Genomic DNA, 12,141 nt, shown 5'->3' with positions numbered 1-12,141 from the left:
TCTCAAAACTTCTGCATTGATCATAAACATGGATATAACAAGCGGTACTTACGTGGTAATAAATAGCACCTAACAAAAGGATCACCCGTTTGAGAGGGTGGACAAATGCAAATCGGATTATGATTCACTACTTGACAGGATGCACTTAATCCACAACTTCCAGGACAAGGATTCGTACACTTCTGATTACTACAAGCTTCATTCTGGGGGCAATCCGTGCTGACTATGCATTCGGGTCTGCAGGTCGGAGGACTACCTAAATATCCTCTTACACAGGAGCAGACCGCCTGATTATTTATAACACGGCATTCACTATTCGGTCCGCAGGGTGAAGGGGTGCATGGATTAGCGAGTGGTATGTCTGGTACACAAAAATTAGAGTGTTAATTACTTAAAATAATTTTATAGTATCGAAAATAAGGGTGATCTTCATCGTAAATATTAGGAAGCTTATATATACCTTGTAGAGGTGTGCACTGGCTAAATGCATTGCCAGTCATATTTCCAGGGCAACTGCACATGGGAATGTGACCGATCACGGTGCATAATGCGTTAACAGCGCAAGCTCCAGGGCATGGATCCAGGCATTTGTTACGTATACACGCTCTATCGCGGGGACAATCCGCGTTTAGCACGCATTCTGGTCGACAACCTATATTCGGATCTCCTCGGAATTCCGATATACAAGTACAGATACCGTCAAAACATTGCGCGTTAGGGCCACAGGGTGACGGAACGCAGGCATCTTCGACCGGGGATGGAGTCGCTGCAAAATATAATCGATATAGGGATTAACGAGCTCGAATCACGCTATGATTCATGTTAAGATTTCAAATTAGATACTGGATGGCTCGTATCGCTTACTTATTGCTGGCAATATCTCGCAAAGAACAAACGTATTTCCAGTGTATCCTTCGGGACATCTGCACGTGGGAATATGGTTAATAACCGAACACAGAGCATTGGTGCCACACGATCCGGGACATGGATCCACACATTTCATATTGATACAGGCTTTATCACTCGGACATTCCGAATGTATGATACATTCAGGTCTGCAATTAGGTGGTTGACCAATATAATTCTCCAAACAGGTACACGCGGGAGAACCACCGATATTTCTGCATTGGGAGAAACTACCACACGGGGATGGCACGCAAGGGTCTTTCTGTACTAGTGGTGGTGTTATAGCTGGAAGATGTTTGGAATTACGATTGGTGACAATTATGCGACATACAGCAGTATATGTTGAGAGATTATGTTAATATAATCTTCATAAATTTGATGGTCTTACGTGGAATTAAAGAGCATATAGTGAATGGATCTCCGCTGTAACTGGACATACAACTACAGATGGGGCTATGATTAACGATCACACAATTGGTATTAAGTCCGCATGGGCTTGGGCAGGGGTTCACGCATTTGTAGTTCTTGCACACTAATTGTGGGGAACATTCTGAGCTGGCGACACATTCAGGTCTACATGCAGGTGGGGTTCCAACGTATGTCGGAAGGCATGAACAGACAGCCTGTCCGGACACTTCTTTACATTTACTGTTGGGTCCACAAGGTGATGGAGCGCAAATGTTCTCATCTGAGATTATTTCTGGGAAAATTTAATATATTAGTAAAATTATGTAGATAAATATAAAAATATCCATAAAATTTATTTCTAAACGTAATTAATTTTTAACTACGTTTTAAAACTGTACATAAAAATATAAAATATAAAAAATTCTTTTTCTTTAAAAAATTAAAAAATTTTAAATATTAATTAAAACAGTTCAAAAAAGGTTTTAAATCTTTTGTTTCGAATTTTCTTTTTAATAAAGTTAAAAATTTTTTTTTTTTAAACACAAAAAAATGTTAACTTCATATGGAACATTCATTTAAATTTTAATAATGTAATAAGACTCATATAAAAACAAAAAAGATCAATATATAAAATATTTTTTGGATTCAACATTTTGTACGATATTTCTATCATAAAAAATGATCGCAAAATAAAATTAGACCGTTTGATTAAAAACACTTACTGTCTATGGAACAAGAAATGAAAGGATCTCCGGTATATCCAGGAAGACATGTGCACATCGGTTGATGATTAACGACCGAACACTCGGCGTTTTGACCGCACATACCGGCGCAAGGATTGGTGCACTTGTTTCTTACGCACATCAAATTGGATGCACAATCAGGATTAATAATGCATTCGGGTCGACACGCTAAGTACGGATTACCGACATAGCTAGAGATACACTGACATATTGCGACACTGTCTCGCTCTCTACATATCGCATTCGCACCACATTCAAAGTTTACGCAAGGCGACGATACTGGTTCCAGTTCTATTGGGCGTGCTAAAACAACATAAAGGACAAATAGATTAAGCAACATCGCACAGAAGTACGGTCAGTTAATTTTGCAGTTTTATAGAAAAGGTTTTATCCCTTACGTATTGCAGAGCAACGCGTGTACGGATCACCGGTGAGACCGTAGGAACAAACACAATGGGGCACGTGTTGTATCACATGACATTCCGCATTTTCCCCGCATAAACCTGGGCAGGGATCCCTGCATTTTTGTCGCACACAACTTTGATGGCTGGGGCACTCAGGATTTGAAATACATTCAGGTCGACAATACGGGGGAGAGCCTCTGTATTCAGGTAGACACGAGCAGGATGGCAAATCGTTAACGACCTGGCACTGAGCGTACGGACCACAGGGCGAAGGCTGACAAGGGTTTATTACTACAGGTGCTATTGGTTCTAAATGGAATAACAATCATGTTTCGATCTTAATCTGGTAGTCGAAGCTTACGGAATATACTTTGAATCAAGATTTTCTTACTCATAATATCGCATCTGATAAATGGATCGCCTGTGTAGCGTTCGGGGCACGAGCAAACAGGATTGTGATTGACGACTATGCATCTTGCTTGGATGCCGCATGTACCGGGGCAAGGATCTTTGCATTTTTGATTAGCGCAAGCTTCGTTCAGCTGACAGTCAGAGCTAAGAGTACATTCGGGTCGGCAGAGAGGCGGTGCACCGAGAAACTCTGGTGCACAAGTACACACAGCTTGTTCATTTAATTCTCTACATATGCTGTTTGGACCACAAGGATTCGGGCTGCATGGTCTCGTCACGGAAGGAACTACATATAATAGAGTAGATACTAATTAGCATATTTTCGAACACGTGAAACAGATTTCTCGCGTCTGATATCATACCTCTTATTACATCACAAGAAATGAATGCGTTTCCAGAGGTACCAGGGGGACAACTGCACATCGGTGTGTGATTTATCACATTGCATAAACTATTTTGTCCACACGTACCTGGACAAGGATCGACACATCTGTTTCGTATGCATGCCTTGTCGGTTGAGCAATCTGTACTAAGTACGCATTCTGGTCGACAGCCAATGTATGGATCACCAAAGTATTCAGGTAAACAAATGCAAATGCCATTGTTGCATTGAGCATTTGGTCCACAAGGTGATTTATTGCATGGATCAGTTGGCTGCATTGGCTCGTTGTCTATATTATTATAATTATCAATTTAAATGAAGTTGTAAATATACTGGAAAATATATAATTGCAAAAATATGAGGAAAATTAGAAGATATAAACTTACAGATCGGTACAGGCTGACAACCAATAAATGGATCACCAGTATAACTTTCTATACATCTGCAAATTGGAATGTGGTTATGAACAGTACAATCGGCATTCAGACCACAAGAACCTGGACAGGGATCTTGACATCTCTCACGAATACAAGCTTGATTGCTCGGACAATCGGCAGGAATAACGCATTCGGGACGACAATTTGGTGGTGTACCAATGTAATTAATCATACAAGAACAGGATGGATAACCGTTGACGTTGCGACATTGCGAATTAGATCCGCACGGTGAAGGTATGCAAGGGTCTGAGGGCAGGCTTGGTAAGTAACTCGGAGTAGCTAAAATTTATAATAAAATCTCTAAATCTCTCAACGAAAAAATGCTTTTAAAATAAAATTTAATTATACAATTATTTTTTAATTAAGAATATAGAATATTCTGTATAATTTTTAAAAATTCTTTTATATTTCTTAGAATATAACTTTACTATTTCATGTAACAAAAGTTTGAAATAAAAACAAAAGATTTTAGTGCAAATACAATTCTTCTAGAAAAAATAGCCAAACTATTAAGATTTTTTAAATATAAAAAATGAACTGTAGAGTAAAAGTTATAATGTATATAAGATTCATTACGCTTACGTGGTACAAACAAGCAGCGTATGAATGGATCACCGCTGAATCCGGGTTTGCACATGCATATTGGACTATGGTTTACGACTCTACACGTCGTGCCCTGACCGCAAGAGTTGGGACAAGGATCAACACACTTATTATTTTCGCAAGCTCGATTTGTCGCACAATCTGTGCTAACTGTACATTCGGGTCTACAACCGGGTGGTGCGCCGATATAAGTCGGCAGACAAGAGCAAACAGCTTGGCCGTTACTTTCTCTACATTGACTATATGGTCCGCAAGGGGATGGTTGACAGGGATTAACGTTATCTGCTACAACCGCTGCAAGAAAGTCATATTTAAAATCACATAATTGTCTATAAAATAGATGCGCACGAGGTTTTTAAGCGAATTCTTACGGGCTTCAACGATAAGGTTGCAGAATATGAATGGATTTCCTGTGTACCGCTCGAAGCAAGTACATGTTGGTGCATGATTAATCACGTAGCATTGCGCGTTTTGGCCGCATGTTCCCGGACATGGATCTTTACATTTTAAACCAATACATGCTTGATTGGACGGACAGTCGGAATTGAGTGTACACTCAGGTCTGCACCCTTCATAAGGATTGCCAATGTAATCGGTCGAGCACGAGCAAGAACCAGCATTTTGCTGAACTCTGCATACTGCATTTGCACCACACGGAGATGGTGTGCATGGCGTGGGTATACTAGGTTGTATGTCGACTAAAATAAGAATAAAAAAGTAATTTGATTATCCATTCTTAAACGAAAACGTACTTGATAAATTGTAATCTCATAATAATAATTTAATATTAATTCGTTATTAATTCTTTCATATATAAAAAGTTTATAGATTAATAAAAATCGAATAAAAGTTGAAATAAATCTGATTTCTAACTATTTAAATATTTGAATTATTCTTTAAAATTCTCTTACATTGTTGGGGAGAACATTGCGTAAACGGATCGCCAGTGTAACCGGGAGTGCATGCGCACATCGGTGTGTGACTAACAACATTGCAAACGGCATTGATGCCGCATGCGTTGATGCACGGATCGCGACATTTTTGGTTGATGCAAGCCATTTTGTTCGAGCATTCGCTATTGCTGATACACTCAGACCGACAGTTCGGGGGTGATCCAATAAATTCTTGCAAGCATGAGCAAGAAGGTTGATCATTAATCACTTGGCATTGCGCGTTTGGTCCACACGGTGATGGTTGACAAGGATTAAGCACAGGTAACGGGTCCTCAGCTTTAAAAGTAATACCGGTTAATATTAACTGAGGCACTATATTGAAACTTATTTATGCTACGCGCATGTTCGAAGTAATAAAATAAAATGAATCAAATTAGTTTGTAAAATGTTATTTTAGAAAGAATAAGAAAAAAAATTTTCTTACGAAGGGGGAAACAATTAATAAACGGATCTCCAGTCATCCCAGAACGACAGACGCAAACAGGATTGTGATTAATGACGTTGCAGACTGTGTTGCGACCACAACTTCCCGGACAAGGATTCTGACATTTTTGATTGGTACATGCTTCATTCTTCGCGCAATCTGAGCTAATTACACATTCGGGTCTGCAAGTCGGAGGCGCGCCGACAAATCCACTTATGCAACTACATACAGCCTGCATATTATTTTCTCGGCATTGACTATTCGGACCACACGGAGACGGATTACATGGGTTGCTAATGGGTGGTGCTATAAGAAAAAAGTTTTAATTACAGAATAAAGATTTGATGTACTAAGAGTACGGACATTATGGAGTATTAAACAAGATCATTTAATATTTTGATATATCAGTTGTTACGTTTAGAATTTCCAAAAAATACCTGGCACGGGAGAACATAGAACGAAAGCATTTCCATCCATTCCCGAGGGACAAGTACACATAGGAACATGATTGTATACATTGCACACAGCATTTTGGCCGCAAACACCTGGACAAGGATCCACGCATTTATTTCGCACGCACGCTCGCGTATTCGGACAATCGTTATTCAATACGCATTCTGGTCGACAACCGCTATAAGGATCCCCAAAATATTCTGCTATACAAACGCAAATTCCTCCATTACATTGCGTATTGGGTCCGCAAGGCGAAGGTGTGCATGGGTCCGGTTTGGAAGGGGCAACCATGACTGCAATAATTCCGCGTAAGAAGAAGATCAAGTATGTTACAATGAGGACAACAAAAAATTATGATTATATATTTCTGATAGGGAATCTTACGTGGTTTTACGGAACATCCAATGAAAGGATCGCCAGTGTAATCAGGTAAACACGAACAAATCGGTACGTGATTTATGACACTACATTCGGTCATGATGCCGCATGAGCCTGGACAGGGATCTTTACATCTTTGCTGCATGCAAGCCATATTAGCTGGGCACTCTGCATTGATTGTGCATTCTGGTTTACAATTTGGCGGACTGCCTCTGTATGTTGGTAAACAAGAACACGATGGCACTCCTCCTATATCGCGACATTCGGAAAACATGCCACAAGGTGATGATATGCACGGATCTCTCGTAATATCACTTACAACAGGCGGACTCACTGCAATGAATTATGAACAGTTTGAGTTATACTGCTATAAAATTGATTGCATATTACATTTCCATTTCTACACAACATTCTTGTAAATTAATCAACAGTGAAAGACTTATTATTATTTCTCATTGTGCCAGAAATTAGACTTTCTAAATGTTATCAACGTAAGTATTATTTATCGATTCAAAGAAAATTAATTAAGACAGAATTATACGTGATCTCGGAAGTTTTCAATATTTTGGAGATAAGATAAATTTGATCGAGATCTGAGTATATTTATTTATTCGGATAAATAATTCCGCACTCTAGTAACGCGTAAATATGTATATAAAGTATCCCATTTTAATTTTTACATCGAAATATTTCAAAAAATATAAGATACGAAAAAATGTTTCAGACAAAAATTGCATGGCCCAATATATATATATATATATATGGTACAAATAAATTTTTTAAAAATGAAATTGATTTCATTTACATAATATGATTCCTCTAGTTATTCTACATATAAAAGGCCATTATTTATATTTTTCGAGATATTTTAACGTCAAAGTAAAAACAGGACACTATACATAGGTCGCCAAAAATTAATATTAGACAAAATTGAAAATCGTACCAGGTGTCTGGAAGCAAACAGTAAATGGATCGCCGGTAAAACCGTTCTTGCAAGAACAAATCGGATTATGTTTGATGACTCTGCAATTCGAATTTCTACCGCAAGAGCCAGGACAGGGATCTTGGCACTTTTGATTCAAGCAAGCAAGATTAAGGGAACAATCCGAACTTGTCACGCATTCAGGGCGACATGCAGGTGGACTACCGATGAAAATCGGTAGGCAAGAACAGACTGCTTGATTGTTATTAACACGACACTGGCTGTTGGGTCCGCAAGGCGACGGATTGCAAACATCTCTCGGAGTATCGACTAAAATGATAGATGTATCTTTCAAATTTTTAAAGTATTGAAGAAGGAAAGATTATTTAAAGTATTCATTTACAAAAATATTAAGATATAATTATATACACATTCTTAAATTAAATTAAATTAACACGCGTTAAAAATTATTTAAAAACAAAACAATATAATATCATGATATTGTGAATCTTGTCTCAAATGTATAAAATAAAAAATTTTAAATAAAACAAGAAAAATGTAGAAAATCTCAACCAAGATATGAAGTTTCTCAGTATTCAAGAAAATATTCGTACCAACATCGCGTATTACAGTGCAGTATTGGAAGGGATTGCCACTATAACCGGAAATACATGTGCAAGATGGTCGATGATTGATAACTTGACATTCGGTAAATTGTCCGCAGACACCAGGACATGGATCTCTGCACTTTGATTGTACGCAAGCAAGAATAGATATGCAATCTGTATCAACCACACATTCTGGTCGACATCCTTCGTAAGGATTGCCGACATAATCTGGTAAGCAAGAACAGGATCCAACACCAAACTGTTCCTTGCAAATGGCGTTAAAGCCACAGGGTGACGGTTTACAAGGTGATAGTGGGATTGGTGTGGCTGAAAATAGAATATAAAATAGGAAATGTTCCAAATAATTAATTTTTAACAGTAATTTTTTAAGAAAAATTAGAAAGTGTATGTCTAGAAAATGGTCAATATGGTTCTATAATTCATTAAAAATCAAAAAACTAAACGTGATCGGACCTAAATATAATTTAATTATGTATGTAAATTTAGTTCTGTATGTATAAGATCGATGCTTACGTGGTCTCATGGTACACTGTGTAAATGGATCGCCGGTGAGGTCGCTAGGACAAACACACATGGGTGTATGACTCACCACACGACATTCGGCGTTAGCCCCGCAGGAGCCTTCGCAAGGATCCCTACATTTCTGATTCATACACGCTAAATGAGCAGGGCATTCGCTATTGCTAATGCACTCGGGTCTACAATACGGTGGCAAACCCAAGAATCCAGCTAGACACGAACATGAGGGAGCATCGCTTACAACCCGACACTCGGCATTTGCTCCACAAGGAGATGGCACACAGGGATTGGTTTGCAACACGGGTTCGGGTGCTAATAGAAAAGAAAAATATCGAATAAAAGTTTAAGATTAAATGAATTTAAAACTAAAAATTTACGTTGATTATTTTGATCAATATGTTTAAATTACTTGAAAGGTTAGATAAAATAAAGCTTATCATTAGTATTCCCAATAAAAATTCTTTTAAATTCTTATGAATTTGTGTTTATTATAGAGAAGAGTTTTGTGCGTGTATTTCGGCGCGCGCGCGCTAAATGCATACCATTTAAGTTATTTCTTATTATTTTTCCATTTAGTACTTATTTGTACGTAAATAAACATTGGAAATTGTAACTTGATGTTTCAGATATCTATTATTACATATTAAACTTTTCACCAATAACAAATCGATTTATTATAAATCTTTGTATACCATACTACAAAAGGTACGATTTAGATCGACTTAATCGCTTAAATTGTATCTATAGGTCTTTTAAACCGTATCTGCTTTGAAAAAGCATCGAATTTATAAATAAAAATAATTAAGAATATAAGATATATCAAAAGAGTATAAGATTAAAAAGAATCGTGATTAAAAAATTTAGAGATTAAAAATATTATTAACTAATACTCAATTTTATAAAAAAAAAAAGAAATCAAGGGATTTTAATAATTAAATTTATTGAAAATTATTTAATAATTATTAAATAACAATAATGAAAAAGAAAAGACATCGAAAAAAAAACTGGCTTGGGTTTATTTTTACAATTGTATTCATATCAATTATTAGCTTTATTATTATCAATCATTAAAATCAGTCTTATCTTGTGGTAATATTTAAGAAACTTGATAAATTTTATAAAAATATCAATTTAGTTGTCATAATAATAGTATATCGGTAAACTTAAACTCGCTGTCTTACTCTCTTATGTTCTTATTCTTTTACTTTTTTGTTTATTTAGTAGGTAAATTATTACATATGAAACAACTGGTCCTAAATATTATAAAATGAGTAATAATATAAAATATCGATAAGACATGATTTTACGCGACTAATATGCATTGGACAACTCTCTTCTCTACTTATTTGTTATAATAACAAATATTGTATAAAGTAATAAAATTATTTTCAATTTTGCTTTTCATTGCTAATTTTTAATGTATTTAAAACTTAAAAAAAAGCAGAATATTTTCTTTTATATCTCTACATATTATATCTAGATATTAAGCAATAAACATTAAAACAGATATTAATGTTAATTGCTTAATGACTCTTTGTAATTGATATTTGTTCTTACGTCGTGGAATACACCGAATGAATGGGTCTCCGGTGAGTTCTCCGCAGCTACATATGGGATTATGATTGATTACTTGACATGTAGCTTGAATTCCGCATGCACCGAGACAAGGATTTATGCATTTTTGATTGCTACACGCTTCTGTCAGAATACACTCAGAACTGACAGTGCATTCCGGTCTGCATGCTGGCGGGACACCAAGAAAGCCTGCCACACATGAGCACACAGGTTGCCTGTTGTTTTCTCGGCAAACACTGTTGGGTCCACAGGGCGAGGGTGAACAGGAATCTCTTTTCGGGATATCTAACATTCGATATAATAGCAATCTTACATTTCCCAAAGAAGTAATACAAGCAGTATCAATAACGATAATAGTAAAGAATAAATTGTTCAAACTTTAAAGAAGTTTTTTTTTAAAGCTGACTCTATACAATTACCATTATCGATAATAATCATTCGTAGAAATTATAAATCGATCACGATTATTATTATTATTATTATACCTTCGACTATGGAACATTGAACAAAGGCATTGCCGGCCATTCCGGTCGGACAGGTGCACATAGGTACGTGATTGTATACGGAACACAATGCATTTCGACCGCATGTGCCCGGGCAGGGATCCATGCATTTGTTGCGCACACACGCACGATCGTGGGCGCAATCAGTATTCATGACACATTCTGGACGGCAACCCACGTAAGGATCGCCTTGGTATTCAGACAGACATATGCAGATGCCATTGTTGCATCGTGCATTCGGTCCACAAGGGTTCAAATTACAAGGGTCGATAACTGCAGGTGCCGCTGTAAAAGAATATGGACAAGGAACTAAACATTATGAATTTGATTGAACAGAATTCAAAATAAAACTTCACGGAATGTAACGCATAAGTTTCTTTCACGCAATATTTCAGACATGGAATCTGCAATTATATTCGTATCTAATGCATATTTCTTTTAATTTATGTCAATCTAATCGATGCTGTAGTGATAATTGCAACGAAACAACGTAAAGAAAGCTTTAAAAATAAAGCATTAAATATTTATTTTTGTTGGAAATGTTTAAATTTCTATTTTAAAACGATAATTATAGTAAAATATTAACCAAACCAGACAATGCAAACATTAAAAAATCCATATAAAAAGTAAAAATGTCTTTCCAAAATTAAACATTTATGCTGTTTAAGCAAATTTAAGTTCTTTTATTATTTAGCATTCGCTGAAACTAAAACTACTACCAAAATATATCTAAAAAGCGTTAAGAAATATTATACATCATACTTCGCGAAATTTTTTTTTTAAACAAATCTTTCATAAGTTTAGGACTTTGGGAAGTCTCTTACTTGTTGGTCTGGGATAACAATTACTGAAAGGGTCGCCAGTAAATCCTTCGGGACAAGTACACATAGGTATATGATTGTAGACTGTGCACAATGAAGTGATGCTGCAGGAGCCTAAACAAGGATCTCTACATCTCTCATTGTTGCAGGCGAGATTCATCGAGCATTCGGAATTTACGCGACATTCAGGGCGACAATTTGGTGGTGATCCTCTGTAGGTCGGGAGACAGGAGCATGACGGTGTACTACCAATATTTCTACACTCCGCATACATGCCGCATGGAGACGGTAAACAGGGATCTTTGGAGACTACAGGAAAATCTAGCTGTTCTAAAAATCCAATAATAAAACAGCGTAATCATAACAAACTCGCCATTTGTTCTAGAGATGTCTATTTTAGCAATAAATCAACTGCGTTTATGAGAGTGTTAAAAAAATAAAATATTGCATATCAGACGACATATCATACATAGCATCAAAATTATGAGGATTGATATTATGACATATTGAAATAACAAAGTGAATTGGGAACAACGATTGTAATAATGTTATTTCAAAGTTTTAAACCATGATTGTGGATTATGAAAAATAAACTTGTGATATGAATGAAAGAAGCTGATGATCGTAAATAAACGAATGAAAAAAGCGGATGATCGTGAAGAATGAAGTT

At 36.5% G+C, this 12,141-nt stretch overlaps 1 protein-coding gene across 1 annotated transcript in view; it reads right to left on the bottom strand.

Moving 5' to 3' along the window:
* Positions 1-12,141, bottom strand: part of dpy (fibrillin-like protein dumpy) — a 79,316-nt gene that overhangs the window by 23,617 nt on the left and 43,558 nt on the right. Inside the window, 21 exon segments of the mRNA XM_018447670.1 lie at positions 53-361; positions 461-766; positions 865-1,191; positions 1,295-1,606; positions 2,037-2,360; positions 2,456-2,770; positions 2,853-3,158; positions 3,235-3,543; positions 3,641-3,970; positions 4,274-4,588; positions 4,666-4,992; positions 5,206-5,523; positions 5,672-5,977; positions 6,109-6,417; positions 6,509-6,835; positions 7,446-7,754; positions 8,039-8,359; positions 8,567-8,884; positions 10,130-10,432; positions 10,633-10,935; positions 11,475-11,801. Coding sequence (XP_018303172.1) covers positions 53-361; positions 461-766; positions 865-1,191; positions 1,295-1,606; positions 2,037-2,360; positions 2,456-2,770; positions 2,853-3,158; positions 3,235-3,543; positions 3,641-3,970; positions 4,274-4,588; positions 4,666-4,992; positions 5,206-5,523; positions 5,672-5,977; positions 6,109-6,417; positions 6,509-6,835; positions 7,446-7,754; positions 8,039-8,359; positions 8,567-8,884; positions 10,130-10,432; positions 10,633-10,935; positions 11,475-11,801 — 6,621 coding nt within the window.

Source organism: Mycetomoellerius zeteki, unplaced genomic scaffold (genome assembly GCF_001594055.1).
Source record: "Mycetomoellerius zeteki isolate Tzet28-1 unplaced genomic scaffold, Tzet1.0 scaffold206, whole genome shotgun sequence".
NCBI classification, from domain to species: domain Eukaryota; kingdom Metazoa; phylum Arthropoda; class Insecta; order Hymenoptera; family Formicidae; genus Mycetomoellerius; species Mycetomoellerius zeteki.
Note: the sequence above shows the minus strand (reverse complement) of the source record. Positions and strands in the feature narration are given on the sequence as shown.